This window comes from Trachypithecus francoisi, unplaced genomic scaffold (genome assembly GCF_009764315.1).
Source record: "Trachypithecus francoisi isolate TF-2019V2 unplaced genomic scaffold, Tfra_2.0 Lachesis_group2, whole genome shotgun sequence".
Classification (NCBI taxonomy): Eukaryota; Metazoa; Chordata; class Mammalia; order Primates; family Cercopithecidae; genus Trachypithecus; species Trachypithecus francoisi.
The window spans coordinates 117,792,972-117,810,517 of record NW_022681465.1 but is presented as its reverse complement, the minus strand read 5'-3'; the positions used below and the strand labels follow the sequence as shown (position 1 = coordinate 117,810,517).

Genomic DNA, 17,546 nt, shown 5'->3' with positions numbered 1-17,546 from the left:
TTGAGAACAGCCAGGCCAACATAGTGAAATCCCGACTCTAAAAATACAAAAATTAGCTGGGCATGGTGGCACACACCTGTAATCCCAGCTACGAAGCAGGCTGAGGCAAGAGAACTGCTTGAACTTGGGAGGCGGAGGTTGCAGTAAGCTAAGATTGCGCCACTGCACTCCAGCTGGGGTGACAGAGTGAGACTCTATCTCTAAAAAAATCAAAAAAGAAATAAAAAATGAAATGTATTAGTAGGTAAAAAATAAAACTGTCTATATCTCAAGATGGTATGATTATGTAAATAGAAAATATTTTTAGAAACACAAAAATGCTACTCAAACTAATAAGTAAGTTTACTAAGGTCATAGCATGCAAGGTCAACATACAAAATGATGGATATTAGTATATATTGGCAGTGAACAACCAGAAATTGAAATTTAAAAGACGGTAGGCAGTAGGAAACATAAACTATCAATTAAATCTACCTAAACGTATGCAAGATCTTTAGGCTACAAACCATAAAACGTTTGATGAAAGAAATCAGAGAAGAGCTAAATAAAAGATAGACATGCTCAGAGACTAAGAGACTCAATATTGTTGAGATGTCAATTCTTTCCCCAAGTTAATCTATAGTTTCAATGCAATCCCAGTCAAAATCCCAGAAGAACTTCTTAGTAGAAACTGAGAAACTGATTCAAACATATATATGGAAAAGCAAAGAAAGGAGAATTGCGAAAACAATTTTGAAAGAGAAAAGCCACTTAGAGAACTCATACTATCTGGTTTCAAAGCTTATTATAAACCTAATCAAGACAGGGTATTGGTGAAAAAACAGACACATAGATTAATGAAGACAGAGTCCAGAAATAGAACTACATGTATGTGGTATATTAATTTCTGACAAAAGCATAAAAACAATTCAATGAAGAAAGGATAGTTTGTTACACAAACGATGTTGCAATAACTGGTCAGCTATATGCCAAAAAAAGAAAGAACTCTAGCCTTATACCAGCTAATACACAAAAATTAGCCTGAAAGAGATCACAGACTAAAACGTAAATTCTAAGAGAAAATAAAAGAAAATCTCTGTGACATTGGGTTAGTTTCCATGGGTATAACAACTAAAACATAACACTTAAAAGAAAAAGTAAAGCACTGGACTTCGTCAAAACTTTAAAATTCTGCTCTTCTAAAGACTCTGTTAAGAAAATGAAAAGGGAGAAGGCTTCCAAGATGGCCAAATAGGAACAGCTCCGGTCTGCAGCTCCCAGCGAGACCGACACAGAAGATGGGTGATTTCTGCATTTCCAACTGAGGTACCTGGTTCATCTCACTGGGACTGGCTGAACAGTGGGTGCAGTCCACGGAGGGCAAGCTGAAGCAGGGCAAGGCGTCGCCTCACCCAGGAAGCGCAAGGGGTAGGGGGATTTCCCTTTCCTAGCAAAGGGAAGCCACGACAGACTATATCTGCAGAAACAGTACACTTCTGACCAAATGCTGTGCTTTTCTCATGGTCTTAGCAATCCGCAGACCAGGGGATATCCTCCCATGCCTGGCTAGGCAGGTCCCACGCCCACGGAGCCTTGCTCACTGCTAGTGCGACAGTCTGAGATCGAATTGCGACACTGCAGCTTGATGGGGAGAGGGGCATTCGCCATTGCTGAAGCCTGAGTAGCTCACAAGTGTAAACAAAGCATGGACTGGGCGGAGCCCACTGCAACTCAGCAAGGCTTACTATCTCTATAGATTTCACCTCTGGGGACAGGGCATTGCAGAACAAAAGGCAGCAGACAGCTTCTGCAGACTTAAACGTCCCTATCTGACAGCTCTGAAGAGAGCAGTGGTTCTCTCAGCACAGCGTTTGAGCTTTGAGAACGAACACACTGCCTCCTTAAGCGGGTCCCTGACCCCCATGTAGCCTGACTGGGAAACACCTCCCAGTAGGGGCCGACAGACACCTCAAACAGACAGGTGACCCTCTAGGACAAAGCTTCCAGAGGAAGGATCAGGCAGCCATATTTGCTGTTCTGCAGCCTCCACTGGTGATACCCAGGCAAACAGGGTCTGGAGTGGAACTCCAGCAAACACCAACAGACCTGAAGCTGAGGGGTCTGTTAGAAGGAAAACTAACAAACAGAAAGGAATAGCATCAACATCAACAAAAAGGACATCCATACAGAAACCCCATCTGTAGGTCACCAATATCAAAGACCAAAGGTAGATAAAACCACAAAGATGGGGCGAAACCAGAGCAGAAAAGCTGAAAATTCCAAAAAACAGAGCGCTTCTTCTCCTCCAAAGGATTGCAGCTCCTCATAAGCAAGGGAACAAAAGTGGATGGAGACTGAGTTTGACATGTTGACAGAAGTAGGTTTCAGAAGGTCAGTAATAACCAACTTCTCGAGCTAAAGGAGCATGTTCTAAACCAATGCAAGGAAGCTATGAACCTTGATAAAACATTCCATGCTCATGAATAGGAAGAATCAATATTGTGAAAATGGCCATACCACCCAAGGTAATTTATAGATTCAATGCTATCCCCATCAAGCTACCATTGACTTTCTTCACAAAATTGGAAAAAACTACTTTAAAGTTCATATGGAACCAAAAAAGAGCCTGCATAGCCAAGACAATCCTAAGCAAAAAGAACAAAGCTGGAGGCATCATGCTACCTGACTTCAAACTATACTACAAGGCTACAGTAACCAAAACAGCATGGTACTGGTACCAAAACAGAGATACAGACCAATGGTACAGAACAGAGGCCTCAGAAATAACACCACACATCTACAACCACCTGATCTTTGACAAACCTGACAAAAACAAGCAATGAGGAAAGGATTACCTACTTAATAAATGGTGCTGGAAAAACTGGCTAGTCATACACAGAAAGCTGAAACTGGATCCCTTCCTTACACCTTACACAAAAATTAACTCAAGATGCATTAAAGACTTAAATGTAAGACCTAAAACAATAAAAACCCTAGAAGAAAATCTAGGCAATACCACTCAGGACATAGGCATGAGCAAAGACTTCATGATTAAAATACCAAAAGTAATGGCAACAAAAGCCAAAATAGACAAATGGAATCTGATTAAACTAAAGAGCTTCGACACAGCAAAAGAAACTATCATCAGAGTGAACAAGCAACCTACAGAATGGGAGAAAAATCTTTGCAATCCACCCATCTGACAAAGGGCTAATATCCAGAATCTACAAAGAACTCAAACAAATTTACAAGAAAAAAACAAACAACCCCATCAAAAAGTGGCCAAAGGATATGAACAGACACTTCTCAAAAAGAAGACATTTATGCAGCCAACAGACATATGAAAAAATGCTCATCATCACTGGTCATCAGAGAAATGCAAATCAAAACCACAATGAGATACCATCTCATGCCAGTTAGAATGGTGATCATTAAAAAGTCAGGAAACAACAGATGCTGGAGAGGATGTGGAGAAACAGGAACACTTTTACACTGTTGGTGGGAGTGTAAATTACTTCAACCATTGTGGAAGACAGTGTGGCAAGACATTGTGCACATGTACCCTGGAACTTAGAAGTATAATAATAATAAAAAAAAGAAAATGAAAAGGTAAACAACAGAGAAAATATTTGCAAACACACAACAGAAAGACTTGTAAAGAAAATATACGGAGAGCTCAAATCTTAATATAAGAAAATATACAACCCAATTAAAAAATGGGAAAAGGGTTTGACTAGCACATTACCAATGAATACATACAGATGGTAAATAAGTACATGAAAATATGCTCAATATTATTAGTCATTAAGGGAAAACCACAATGAGGTACCACTACACACCCATTAGAATAAGTAAAATTGTTTCAAACTAACAATATCAACTGCTAGTGAGAACACATAACAACTGAGTCTTTCATACATTGCAAGCAGGAATGCAAAATAGTACAGCCACTTTGGAAAATAGTTTGGCAGCTTCTTATGAAGTAAAATACATGCTTAACATGCATCCCAGGAATCCCACACCTAGGTATTTACCCAGGAGAAACAAAAACTTACGTTCGTACAAAATCTGTGCAGGAGTACTTACACAGTTTTATTTACAATTGCCAAAAACATAAACAACTCAAATGTCCAGCAACAGGTGAATTGTTAAACAAACTGATATATCCACAAAATGGAATACTGCTCAGCAATGAAAGGAAAGCACTAACACAACACCGAGGAATCTCAAATGCATTATTGCTAAGTGGAAAAAAATCAGACTAAAAAGCTGCATACTGTATAATTTCATTTATAAAACATTCTGGAAAAGGCAAAAAAAAAAAAAAAAATCACAGGGACACAAAACAGATCAGTAACTGCCAGAGATGAGGGTGAGGAGAGGGGCTGACTGAGAAGGGAGCCAAAAGAACTTTCTGGGTTGATGGAACTATTCTATATCTTGATTGTGATGGTAGTTATACAACTGTGTGCACTTGTCAGAAATCATACAACTGTACACTAAAAAGAGTGAATCTTAAATTTATACCTTTATCTTAAAAAATTCCAAGTATCAAAAGGAAATACAACAAAAACATTTAGTTTTTGAATACCTCACAACTATGGCAACAGATTCCAACCGAGAAGTGATAAAGGCCTTCGTGATTTCTGGTGCATAAGTGTCTAAGAGATGGGGTTCAGTTGATTTCACAAAAGGAACAGATGCTACCATCCTTTGCCACAGAGTTAATAAATAATGAACACTGTTAGGCGCAAATTCCCAATGCTACAAATAAATAAAGCAGAAGTTATTTAAAATATTACATCTTCCTACAAGAATTACAGAACAAAGTTACTAAATATATATTTTCAAATTAACTTTTATTCTTATCATATAACTAAAGAACACTTAATATAGCAAATTTGTAAATGCAAAAAAGTATAAAGAAACCAACAACTCTATTATTTTACCACCCGGTGTAACATTAAAATATGACTCTACTTCCCTCTAATCATTCCATGAATATTTTTCAGAGTTGATATCATGTGAAAAATATGGTTTCATAACCTCTCCCTTAAACTTATAAAAAAAAACTTTTCTATAGTACAATCTGCAAAAATTTTATTTCTTCACATAGATTTTATTATAGTTTCTCAAGACATTCTTCAATTATTAGATATTTAAGTAGCTTCTCAATTTTTATTATGTACATTGCAATGAACTTTTTTACCTAAAACTCTGCAATTAACATTTCCAGGAAAGTAATCAAATTAATAGATATTTTTAAAATACCCCCACCAACCCTTACCAGGAAGTTGTTTTAAAACTGGCTACAGTTTAATATAATTACATATTTTTACCTACCTGTAGGCTAGTAATGGTAAAATTAGCAATCAATCTAATAACTTCAGGATATTCCTTCACCATAACTAATTCTCCCAGCTGATAATTTGTCTTTAAGCGAGCCAAAAATCGACAAAATTCATGATAATTACCTGGATCAGACAAACCCTAAATTATGAGACAAAAAGAAAGCCTTAAAAACAAGCCAACCTACTGACAATAAAATCAGTAAAACCCCAAAGCATCTTAAGTCTCCCAATTCTCATGGGTACTTACTTAAAATACTCTGTGTCAATTGGATAGTTAATAATGTAAAAAAAGAGAGGAATTTCTGCTAGGTTTAGTTTTGTCATCAATGATTAACAATAAGGAATCCAAAGTAGAGGTCTTGGAAGAAGATCTGCATCACAATGACTAGATTATAATTTTTGAGAAGCTATTATAGCACACAAAAGTGTGTATGTGTGTATGTGTGTACTGTGGTTTAAACAGAAGTCAACAAAGGACCTGGAAAATATTTACAATTAAAAGTAAACTCTAGGAAAGAACAATACTCACCAGACTTAAATGGTGTATACTGGCACACAAATAACAGAAATTTTCTGAATTAAACTAATATTTATTGAGTATCTACAGGCACTGTACCTGCAAGCAACTCTGTGTATCTCCATGTCTCTAGATAGTCATTCAAACAAATTACTGTAATGTAAGGAATAACACTAAACAAATAACTAAAGTTGAGCAAAACCAAAATTTACCTGGTAAATTTTGGAGGAGAATAGATTAAAAAAAAGAACAAAAAAGGTCTTGCCCAGTTATCTGTAAACTACCTGAAAAGAGTTTTAGTATGCACTGTAGCTGGCATGAAACAGAATTCTTATCTTTGTAAAACTGAAAGTCTCTAAGCAATTTCATTCATACGAGCTCCATGAAACATACAGAAAATAGTATCTAATTATTAAGGACAAATAACCAAAAATATTTTGTAATCATAGATCTTTAAAACATGTTTGTGATTCTAAAACAATCTAATATTCATACCAACTTTTACAGCCATGAAACATCAACATAAGGATGTTGGAAAATTATTTAAGATAAATTATCAGGCATTAGCATATTATCTTCCACCTATCGGTTGATGATAGTGAGTTAAACTAAAAACTTTAAAGTATATTGGTAAAATCCTCTTTATCAGCTAAACAGAAAATTTCACAACTACCCTAACATTGAAAAGATAAAATAAATGCATAACCCATAAAATACTTCTGAGATACACAAAAACAACTGCTTTTTGTAGAACATTCTTATTGAACAAAGATATTACATATCACCCCCCAAAATTAATAACCAAGAGAATTAGATAAACCTCCTTAAATCATTTAATCTTCAAAAATCTGTATTTTACAGATATTTTAAACCAAAAACAAAATAAAAAGTAAAACAAAATATTTTATCTAAGCACCCAAAATCACTCAATAGCAGCTTTGCAATTCTCTGAAATGAATATTGGCAATGAAGCTCTAAAGTTAATGCAGAAAAGATTATAAAATCTACAAACTCTTACTTGTCCACAAGAGGGCAAGAAAACATTATTTCATAATTTAAGGCCACTTGCTCCAATATGAACATTTACATTTATATTATGTCTTCCAGTTCAGAAGGTGGACATACTGAATTAATCACTTCAGTAGTTTAAGAAGTGCAAACAAAGAAATGTAATAGAATAGTAAAAGACAGAAGCATAGTAAGATAGATAATCTCTAGTCATATTTGCCTAAAAGAAAAAAATTGGAGAAACACAGAAGTCAGCCATGGAAACAACCATTTTTAAAAACTACCCATCTCTACTACAAATGAGATCTAAGAGCTGAGCATGGTGGCTCATGCCTGTAATCCCAGCACTTTGGGAGGCCAAGGCAGGTGGATCACTAGAGGTCAGGATTTCGAGACCAGCCTGGCCAACATGTTGAAACTCCGGCTCTAATAAAAATACAAAAATAGCAGGGGTGGTGGTGCACACCTGTAATCCCAGCTACTCAAGAGGCTGAGGCAGGAGAATCGCTCGAATCCAGGAGGCAGAGGTTGCAGTGGGCCAAGATCGCGCCACTGCATTCCAGCCTGGGCAACAGAGCAAGACGTGGTATCAAAAAAAAAAAAAAAAAAAAAGAGCTCTAAGGAAGATAAATATAATACTAAATATTTTCTTCCAGAATCATAATAAATTCATGATGAGTTTATTATGTGCCTTTAGCTGAAAAACTGTATCTGTATATGCTAAGTATTAAATTACTTCATAAATACCTGAGGGTTTTCAAGTATCCTTTTTACTCCCTTAATTAAATTACCAAGGTACTCGGCACGTTCAAGACTGTTAAATAAGGACCTTCTCGTCGAAGCAAACTGAACTAAACATGAAAGTGCCTAAAAAACACCAAAAAAATTTCATTTCAATTTTCAAAGTAACTGTGGCCACATGTAAGGAATACTAGTCTTTACATTTAAAATGAATTTAATCTTAATGCATTAGAGAATATAATGCATTATAATGCAATATAAAAAGCATTACAGAACATAAAAATAATAAAAGCTAAATATCATCAACCACTCCCACCACCCACAATTCTTCTACCCCATCATTAAAATTCCTGTTTGTATGTATTTCCCTCCAATGTTCTTTCATTAACAAAATCTGCCAGTTCAAGGCCTGGACATGCTATACATTTAATAGGCTCTCAATTGCTTATGATGCCCAGTTCCATTTTCTAATGAATCAGGTTTTCTGCCAAAAACAAAACATGGTTTTGTGGTACAGCATGTTTGGAAAACAGTGCACATTATGTACTGTGGTATCCAGTGGGAGGGGGTGGGGGAACCTGTAATTTAATCCAGCATATTCCAAATTTAGTTGGTCAAGGAATATTTTACACCATCCATTAGCATTTTAAAAAACAGTCTGAAAATGGTGCTGAAAAAGGTAGGTACTTTATGGTGAGAAAAGAGACAAAAATCAAATGACGCCGTTTTTAGATGTGCTCCAGTTTGCCACAGCCCCTACCATTAGAACCTAAAACCCAAATTAAAAACAAAAACAAAAACAAAAAACTCCTTAGAAAACTCAGAAGTACAAGCACGGGAACCACTGATGTATTAAAAACACCTGGGGCTTGGGGGCAAAAAAGACCTGTGTTTGAATCTCAATGCCAATATATTCTTTGTTGCCCTGGGGGAAGTCACTTAGTCAATCTGGGTCTGTTTTCTGTTTTTCTGGGTCTACATAGTGGGGATTTTATTATTTACCTTTCAGGGCCACTTTGAGGATTAAGTGAGATAAGTATCATACAATAAATAGGACATGTCCAATAAATGTTCGTTACTATCTCTCAAAGCAGATGTTTTCTACTTTATTTTTTAAGCACTGGTACCTTTTTTGTTTTATCCCAAAACATAATTACATGAAACCATGGTTTTTAAACAACTAAAAGCAAGCCTGTTGTGACTGAAAGACAGAAGGCTGTGGCCCCAACTGGAAACATGAGGTACCCTAAGAAACCCAGTTTAAAAAGCACTACCTTAAACTCTAGATTCAAGAGAAGACATGTTTTTTTTTAAAGGACATTTCTGTGAATGCTTTTCTCCCTTTCAGGCAACAAGATACCTAAACATATATATCGCTGATATATACTTTAAATCTGGAATATGTTTTTTCAGAAAATGGCAATATTAGAACTCCCCAGCTTTACTTCTGCAAGTTTCAACATTAAACTTACAATTTTTTAATAACCTTGACATATTTGCTTTAGGCTCCACAAAGATGGAGCTCAGAGTCTCAAAGTTCTATATAACTATGGAGTATCAAGAACTTTTTAAGCATGCAATAGAATTTACACTGATTCAAAAAACACATAAATAACTGGCTTGAAGCACACAATTCAAGTGAGTAGATTCCCTTCCTTTCTTATTCAGAGATCTGAAGGGGGCAGCCTTCTGTCAAACCTAAGACATGGACCCAGGCAAGGTTGAGGAAGAGTTGAAGAGTAGTAGAAGGGAAAGTTCTTGTGTGGTGATCAGCTGCTGGACTTAGGCCCTGTGGGAACTGAGTAGGAAAAATATATATATTTAGAGATTGGGAGGTTGTCCGGGCTCTGGGCAAGAGCTAAATCAACAGTTACTGGTTCTAGGCTCACCCATGAAATAAATTTATGTAATGTTGACACAACAAAAATTTGACAAATAGTTTAAGCACTATACATCCTAGAAAATATAAAAACTTATTGCGAAATGTAAACTCAATTGAATATAAAGACAGAATTTTTGAAGTAAATATATACCACTCCTTATTTAAATTAGATAAAAATCACAGGTATTTTTTAATGAAGTAATGAATGACTTTTACTTACTAACTGAGACAGCTGCGGTGGAAGTGAATGATACAAATTGAAGAAAAGATCCAGTGTTTCTGGTTCCAGGAAAACTGGGGAAAAAAAATATTTTCTAACACCATTACTTTCAATTCAGAGATCTTAACAAAGTAAGACAATATCACACAAACTGAGAAATCCAAGCCCTCTGCATGTGGCCATTCCTTCCAGTTAGGCCTATTTTTAATTCCTAGCTATTTTCCTTTGAAAGATGAAATAATACAGAGAGAAATTAACTACTGAGGCTCTTCCTCATTTCTATGCAGCACTACAGTTTGAACTGGAAGAATCTTACTATTTTCATTTGTAATAAAGTAATATAAACATTGAGAATTCAAACAGTATCAAAAAGTAAACAGTACTAAAAAGCTTATAATTAAAAAAAAACTGTACCCTATTCCATTCCAACTGCTTTTCAACTCTTTTGCTATAGTTACATTCATAATAGCCTATATTATTTCTTCATTTGTTTCACTTTAGATATCAACTGCATTCCTATTACAGTGTATAACGCTTTAGCTGTCTAATCACTAATGCCACATCCCTACCACTCTCTCCACAATCAATCCTCTCAAAAACCCATCCACTATCATCACAATTTGTGATTAAATCAGTTCTATGTGTTTACATGTATTATGACTATGTAAATAATATTAACGGCTGAGCTGTAATTACATCACATTTCTAATACTCACTGGACTTAATCATCTTTTCTGTGCTTAGTTGTGTATCTGTCACTAATTCTCTCCAAATGCTCTGACAGGTTGGCACAATGTTCTTCATGACATATTCCACAACATCAATAGCATCAAATAACTCATCATTTGCATTCACTCACCCCTACCTCCCAGAGCCTTCAACGTAAACTGGTTGTTCCTTAACTTTATTATACAACTGTAACCTTTTTATGTCTTTCACTGTTATCTTGTGTTGAAGTGCTGAAGTGCCCATTTCCCAAATTCCATTATCTTCCACTTTCTTTGTTTGTACATCAAGTAGCTTCCTGAGAGCAAGTACATAAGGGATAAATTTTGGAAGGACCTGCATATCTGAAAATGTCTTTATTCTATCTTACATTTGATAAGTTTGGTCTAGTTTGGAAACAATTTTCCCTCAGAAGCCTGAAGATACTACTTGTTGTCTTCTAGCTTTCAGTGCTGCTGTTGAGAAGTCTAATACCTTCTTGAACCAATCCTTTGTAGGAGGAGACTCAGACTTACTCTTTTCTTTCTGGTAAGTTTTAGAATTTTTTCTTTATCCTTACTATTCTAAAATGTCATGATTATAAAACTTAGTGAATATCTTTTTTCATTCATTATGCTGGGAACTTGGTGGGATCTTTCCGTTCAAAAAATGCACACCCTTCAGTGCTGAGAACCTTTTGGGGTACTGTCTGTTGGCAAATTTCTTTCTTTCTCCATCCTCTCTTTCTAGAACTCCTAACCACCACACCTCCTTAATTTCATCTTCTAGTTTTCTTATGTTTTTCCTATCAAATATCTCCTTGCTTTTTTGTTCTACAATCTAGATTGTGTTAACTTTGTCTTACAACTTTTCTACTGGATGTTTTATTTTGGCAACTGTCCTGTAAATTTGAAACAGTCTCTGAACAATATCCTGTCCTTGTTTCAGGGATGCATTATCTTATCATCTCTCTGGATCTCCAAGTTGTTGAAATCTGTACTGTGCAAAGATTATTTGCAGAATCATCTATTGAACTGCCAGTGAAGTCAAAGTAAAGGCAGTTAAGGACCAGTTTCAAGACCTTCATTACCAGATTTTGCTAACATTGATCCTGAAGATTTAAAGGTTTGGCCAACACCTGAAAATGATCATAAACAGAGTGGAATCCTGTCCATTTAGCCCTAGTGCGGTCCTTGTTTTTTCTTTTTTCCAAAATCAAAATATGGAGGTTACTATAATACAAATTAGAGAAAACATTTCAATATTAGCCATCAGCAGCTACTTCAGGTTACAAATTCATTTGAGCTCTTTTTTTAATTCCTAGCAAAAAGGTAACTATACACAGGGAAACTATATTGCTTAATACTGTGCCTTTATGTTGATGACCCTTCATACCAAACTTTTTTCTTACTTGTTCTCCAAGTTGTTGGAATCTGCACCGTGCAAAGATCATCTGCAGATTCATCTGCTGAACTGCCAATGAAGTCAAAGTTAAGGCAGTTAAGGACTAGTTTCAAGACCTGCATTACCAGATTTTGCTGACATTGATCCTGAAGATTTAAAGGTTTGGCCAACACCTGAAAAAAGTATAAAATCAAAACACTGTGAAATACATCAATAAATTTACACTTCATGAATTAAAATAATTTTTCAATGTCAAACGAAAACTAGTAAAAGAGTTTACAAAGTTATAGTGTTCCATATATGAGGAAGTAATGTTACTTTCTTCAAGAAAAATTGGGTTAACTTCATGCATAAAACAATCACATTCAGCTTAGGCAATCAGAACTCTGAATGTTGGAGGAAAACTCACAAAGCTTCTGGAGAACAATCCTATTTCCAAAATAATGCCCATTCTCATACAAACCGAAAACAATTATACCTTTTAGAGATACATTGTGAAATATTTATAGAGGAAATTATATGAAATTTGGGATTCTGCTTGAAGAATAAAGAAGTGGGTAGGTAGGAATAGAGGGAAAACAAGATTGGCCATGAGTTGCTACTGTTTAACTGGCTGACAGCTTAACCGGTTATTCTACCTACTTTTGTGTATGTTAAAATTTTCTATGCTAAATGAAAAATTTTAAGATAACAGAAGGTCTTTGGGTCTGACATAGTGTGGCAGTTGTCATGTTACTATACCAAAGAATTGAAATAACTGGAAACTAGTGCTTATTGGAGCATACTTGCAGAAATGCTATATTACACCAATTATCAGGCTTGAACAGCATGATGGAGTCCCTATATCACACAAGAGAAGACAGAATCATTATGAATCATGGTATCACCAATATTCAATAGGGTACTAAGTAGCAAATGGGGAAATACTATTTCCCAAAGAAGTTGTTAAAGTCAATGATCTTGGCTAAACTATGAATAAATTTTGATAGTTGATGAATCAGGAAAATATTGCCATTTCATTTTTCATCTGTATCCTATCAAAATATAAGCAAGCAGATAAAGAAATTAATACTCAATTTGCTTCTGTAATTAAAGAATCTACACTGGGAAGGCAATGAAACTGCTACCTAAAGATAAGTTATTAGATTCCCTGTAGGTTTCACCTTCTCATACGCCCAGTAAGTAAAAGTGAATTTTTTGGAACTGCTTACAGATTTACGCAAATTTACTATACTTAAATCTGTCCACAATAATTCTTTAAAAGGCAGAATTGGGGGGAAAATCCAACTGAAATTATTTTGAAACTCTTAAAATTTCCCAAATATTCTAACTAGGAAGTTGAATTATTAAATAACTTACCTCTTTTAAAAGAGAGCATGCTAGCACTAAAATGTCTTTGAGAGAAGTATCACGAAATGAGGTAGCTATTTTCCTGTGTTTTGCTGAAGGTCTAGAATAATCAACCTAAAAAGATAAAGATGAAATTAGTTTAACCAGACCTATGAAAAAGCAAAGCAAAATTTATTTAAAAAAAAAAGGAAATAAACTTGAGTAGAACCCAAGTTTCTAGACTGTTTTAATTTAATGTTCTTCCTACAACCCATACTGATCCCAATTCTAAAAAGCAAAGTGAATCACACTTTCAGAGGCAGTATAAATATAGATTACAAAATAAAAATAGATACTAAGACTATTAACTCCTGAACCATGTACCATATTTTACACCATGCAGTAACAACTTCCCTGTTCCTCACATTCCACCTGTAAAATGAGAAATCTCCAAGACAATCTCCAAATTCTAACTTTGTCTATGAATAAGCAAACTGAATTAGCCACAGAAAAATTCTTCTAGTTGAAAGTGATATTCCCATATATACCATATATGTCATTGGTTCATATATCTTTAATACTAGGAAAACAAGGCAGAAATTATAAATAATCAGAAATCTGATTTATTATATAAAGAATAGTATATTCCCTCTGAATACTTTATTAGCTAATGACAAATAATTTTTAAGAATAAACTAAGACTAGCTATTAGGCTTCTAACCTAAAATGTAGTATATTCAAAATTATACTATTAATACCATTAATATTTCCATTTATCAATAGGAAACAGGCAAAGCTGAAGTCTGACACTCATACTAACATTAACACTATGGTCTACAGTTGCTATAGCATTACTATTTATTCTTATTGCTATTTGGAAGAAGAAAACAAACCATTTTCCTTGCTAGTGTTTATAGATAGGAAAGAAGCAACAGGCTCAAAACTGACTATGTCATACTTCCTAAGCTCCAACATATAATTTAGATTATACTCAATTACCATATTTACTTATAAAACATGAAACATGACAGAAGGCCAAATGATTACACAAAGTAGTTATGGAAACTATACCCAATGTGTAAGATTTAAATTAGCATTTTCAGTGTTCCTAACTTTTTTTTTCAACTTTCATTTTAGTTTGTGGGGGTACATGTGTAGGTTTGCTGCCTGGGTATACTGCATGTTGCTGAGGTTTGGGGTATGAATGATCCTGTCACCCAAAAGTTAGTTTTTCAACCTTTACCCCTTTCTATCTCTCCCATGTCTAGCAGTCCCCAGTTTCTACTGTTGCCATATTTATGTCCATGAGTATCTAGCGTTTAGCTCCCACTGGTAAGTGAGAACATGTAGTATTTGGTTTCCTGCTCCTGCATTAATTTGCTTAGGATAAGGGCCTCCAGCTGCATCCATGTTGCTGCAAAGGACATGATTTCATTATTTTTTATGGCTGCATAATATTCTATGGTACACGTGCATTTTCTTTATCCAATCAACCATCAATGGGTACTAAGGTTGATTCCATGTCTTTGCTGTTCTGGATAGCATTGCAATGAACATGTAAGTGCATGTTTCTTTTTGACAGATTTGGGTTTTGGGGGATATATACTCAGTAATAGGACTGCTGGGTTGAATAGTAGTTCTATTTTAAGTTCTTTGAGAAATCTCCAAACTACTTTCCACAGTGGCTGAACTAATTTACATTCCCACCAACATAAGAGTTCCCTTTTCTCCACAGCCTTGCTAGCATCTGTGGCTTTTTGACTATTTAATAATGGCCATTCTGACTGGTGTGAGATGGTATTTCATTGTGGTTTTGATTTGCATTTCTATGACGACTAGTAACGTGGAACATTTCTCCATGTTTCTTGGCCACTTGTCTTCTTTTGAGAAGTATCTGTTCACGTTTTGTGCCTATTTTTAATGCCTCTCTTGATTAATTTAAATCAATTCTCAAAGTCTGTCTCTCCTACAACACTTTCCCCAATATATAAAAATATTTTTCCTTAATACAAATTAAAAGCAAAGAGCATTATAATTGCAATTTATAAAGTATTCTTCATATATTATCTCGCTTATTCTTTAAAACTAATCTGTGAGACACATTTTATCTTTTTAAAACACGAGTTTTGAAATAAAGGATGATTTTAAAAGATGAGAAATTCAAGTTTACAGGCACACTATCTTAGACTAACTTCTCACTCTCATCATATCCATAATATGGAAAGAAACTTAGGTGTACTGAGCACTTTCTACACACTAAGTCCTGTGCAAGTTAATATAATCTTAGTAAGATCCATGTAAATAGTTGTCATTCTCACTTTACAGGTAACAATATGTAAGTTTTAAAGAAGCTAAGAAGTTTGTAAAAGGTAAAAATAGAGCAAAAATACCACTCCACATCTTATCCCAGATTTATACTAAAGGACTGCATGCTTATTTCACTTGGGTTACTCATTTAGATATCCAATCTTTTGAGAAGAAGGATTGCACATCCATTTTCTATTGCATATATATACCTCTACCTCGGAGGCACAGGATTATTTTACTTCTTAATGACTAGATAGTGAATATACTCCAGGAACGGGAACTCTAGCTTCTAAAACAGCAGGATATCTTATATAATCCTCCTAACTTTTAGGAAAACTCAAGTATAGATCCTATTCTTATAAGACACATCCTGTTATGGATACTACATGAATTTATCTGGCTCATATCTGATAACCAGAATATTTAATTATCCTCATGCATTATAGATCTCCCTACTTCCTGGTTCAGACATGCTTAATAAATGCTAGCTGAAACTGTAAATGTCATAAAATTAGGCTGAATGAAATGTCTCCACAGAAGCCATATATATTTTTCACCATATAAAGCCAAAATCACACTTCAGACCTTAAAGCTTTTCTTAAAAGGTGCCTGGCTCAACGCAAGAAAAGCTTGGACTATCTTGTGCCAGAAGGTAAGAAAGAACCCAAAGAATGGTGAAGAAATGTCAATGGACACAAAGATCAGCTTGAAAAAGGTCCTATTGGTCAAATCTTGGAAAATCTGAGCAAGAAAACAAATAATGTTAGCAATGAATTATAACCTATTAAATAAAATGAAACAAGGAATCCACACTAATACAAATTAACAAATCAGTAAGTTGAAAGTCTGATAAGGAACAAAATATTTTCAGAGACTTCAGTACCTTTTCACAAAATATGTATTAATTACAACAGGGAAAAGAATAAGTCTACAATGGGGGAGCCCGGAGGAGTTCATCTTAATTAAGAGATCAAAGTGAACATCATCAGTAATGTGACAAATCATCACGTGCTTCCTGATAGGAGGCAATGAGACGGCCACAGTATCATTTCTGTGATATTCCTGACAAATTCACATAAGCTGAATCTGATAATGAGAAAATATCAGACAATCCCAAATTGAGGGACGTTTTACAAAACAACTGGCCTATAATCTTCATAAATGTCAAGGCCATGAAAGTGAAAAAGATTGAGAAATTTTTCTCCAGTTTGAAGAAGACTAATAGAAGAACTAAATGTGATACACAATCTTAAACTGGTTCTTTTGCTAGAAAGAGTGTTTTGAGGATAACCGGTGAAACTTGAATGGGGTATGAGGATTAGATAGTGGGAATAATTCCAGTGTTCATTTTCTGATTTTAACATTGTATTGTGGTTATGTAGAAGAATGTCCTTGTGTGTAGGAAATACACTAAATTCCCTGGTGGTGGAGAATCATGTCAGCAACTTAGTGTCCAATAGTTGAGAAAAAACTTCTCTGGACTATACTTACAACTTTTCTGGAAGTTTGCTAATTTAAAAAAAGAAGCTAACCTGTTGCTCTCTAAACTACACATTTACCAGAACTTCACATTAATTAGTCTTATTTCAGTGATACTCTAAACACAGTACTCTCATTTCCAGAGGAGACTATTTTCCTATTATGCTGAGAAGCAGGAAATGAATCAAACTGCTAGTTTCAAAATTAGCAAAAAGTTGTAAAATGAAGATGACAAGTACATGAGATTATCATACTATTCACTTTTATGAAAATATCCAAATGTAGTTTTTTTGGAAGGAAGCTACAGTTCTTTAGACATATTTAGAGTTCAATAAGATTATCCCTGTCATAACATCCCTGCCAACACAGTATTATTAATACATACCTATGTACATACACACAAACACACAGCACATACTCTGGGGTGGAGGAGTCAGGAAGGTGACAGCCATGATAAGTTAAGAGATCACTTTAAATTTTAGAAATCCATCCTATAAATCTAAAAATATTTTCTAATTTCTGATTGAACACAAGTAGAAAATGGTTTTTGTATTTTTTTATGCACATGGCTATATTGTTACTCCAAAGGGAGCTGGCAAGTGATCCTGGGTATGCAAGCTCTTC

The 17,546-nt window shown here is 34.9% G+C and overlaps 1 protein-coding gene across 1 annotated transcript in view; it reads right to left on the bottom strand.

The window, feature by feature from the left end:
* Window positions 1-17,546, bottom strand: part of RANBP17 (RAN binding protein 17) — a 455,080-nt gene that overhangs the window by 398,614 nt on the left and 38,920 nt on the right. Inside the window, exons 6-11 of the mRNA XM_033180282.1 lie at window positions 13,167-13,271; window positions 11,815-11,980; window positions 9,699-9,772; window positions 7,603-7,722; window positions 5,323-5,469; window positions 4,571-4,743 (exon numbers count right to left, since the gene is read on the bottom strand). Of these exons, the coding sequence (XP_033036173.1) occupies window positions 4,571-4,743; window positions 5,323-5,469; window positions 7,603-7,722; window positions 9,699-9,772; window positions 11,815-11,980; window positions 13,167-13,271 (785 nt within the window). The remainder of the gene's footprint in view (window positions 1-4,570; window positions 4,744-5,322; window positions 5,470-7,602; window positions 7,723-9,698; window positions 9,773-11,814; window positions 11,981-13,166; window positions 13,272-17,546) is intronic.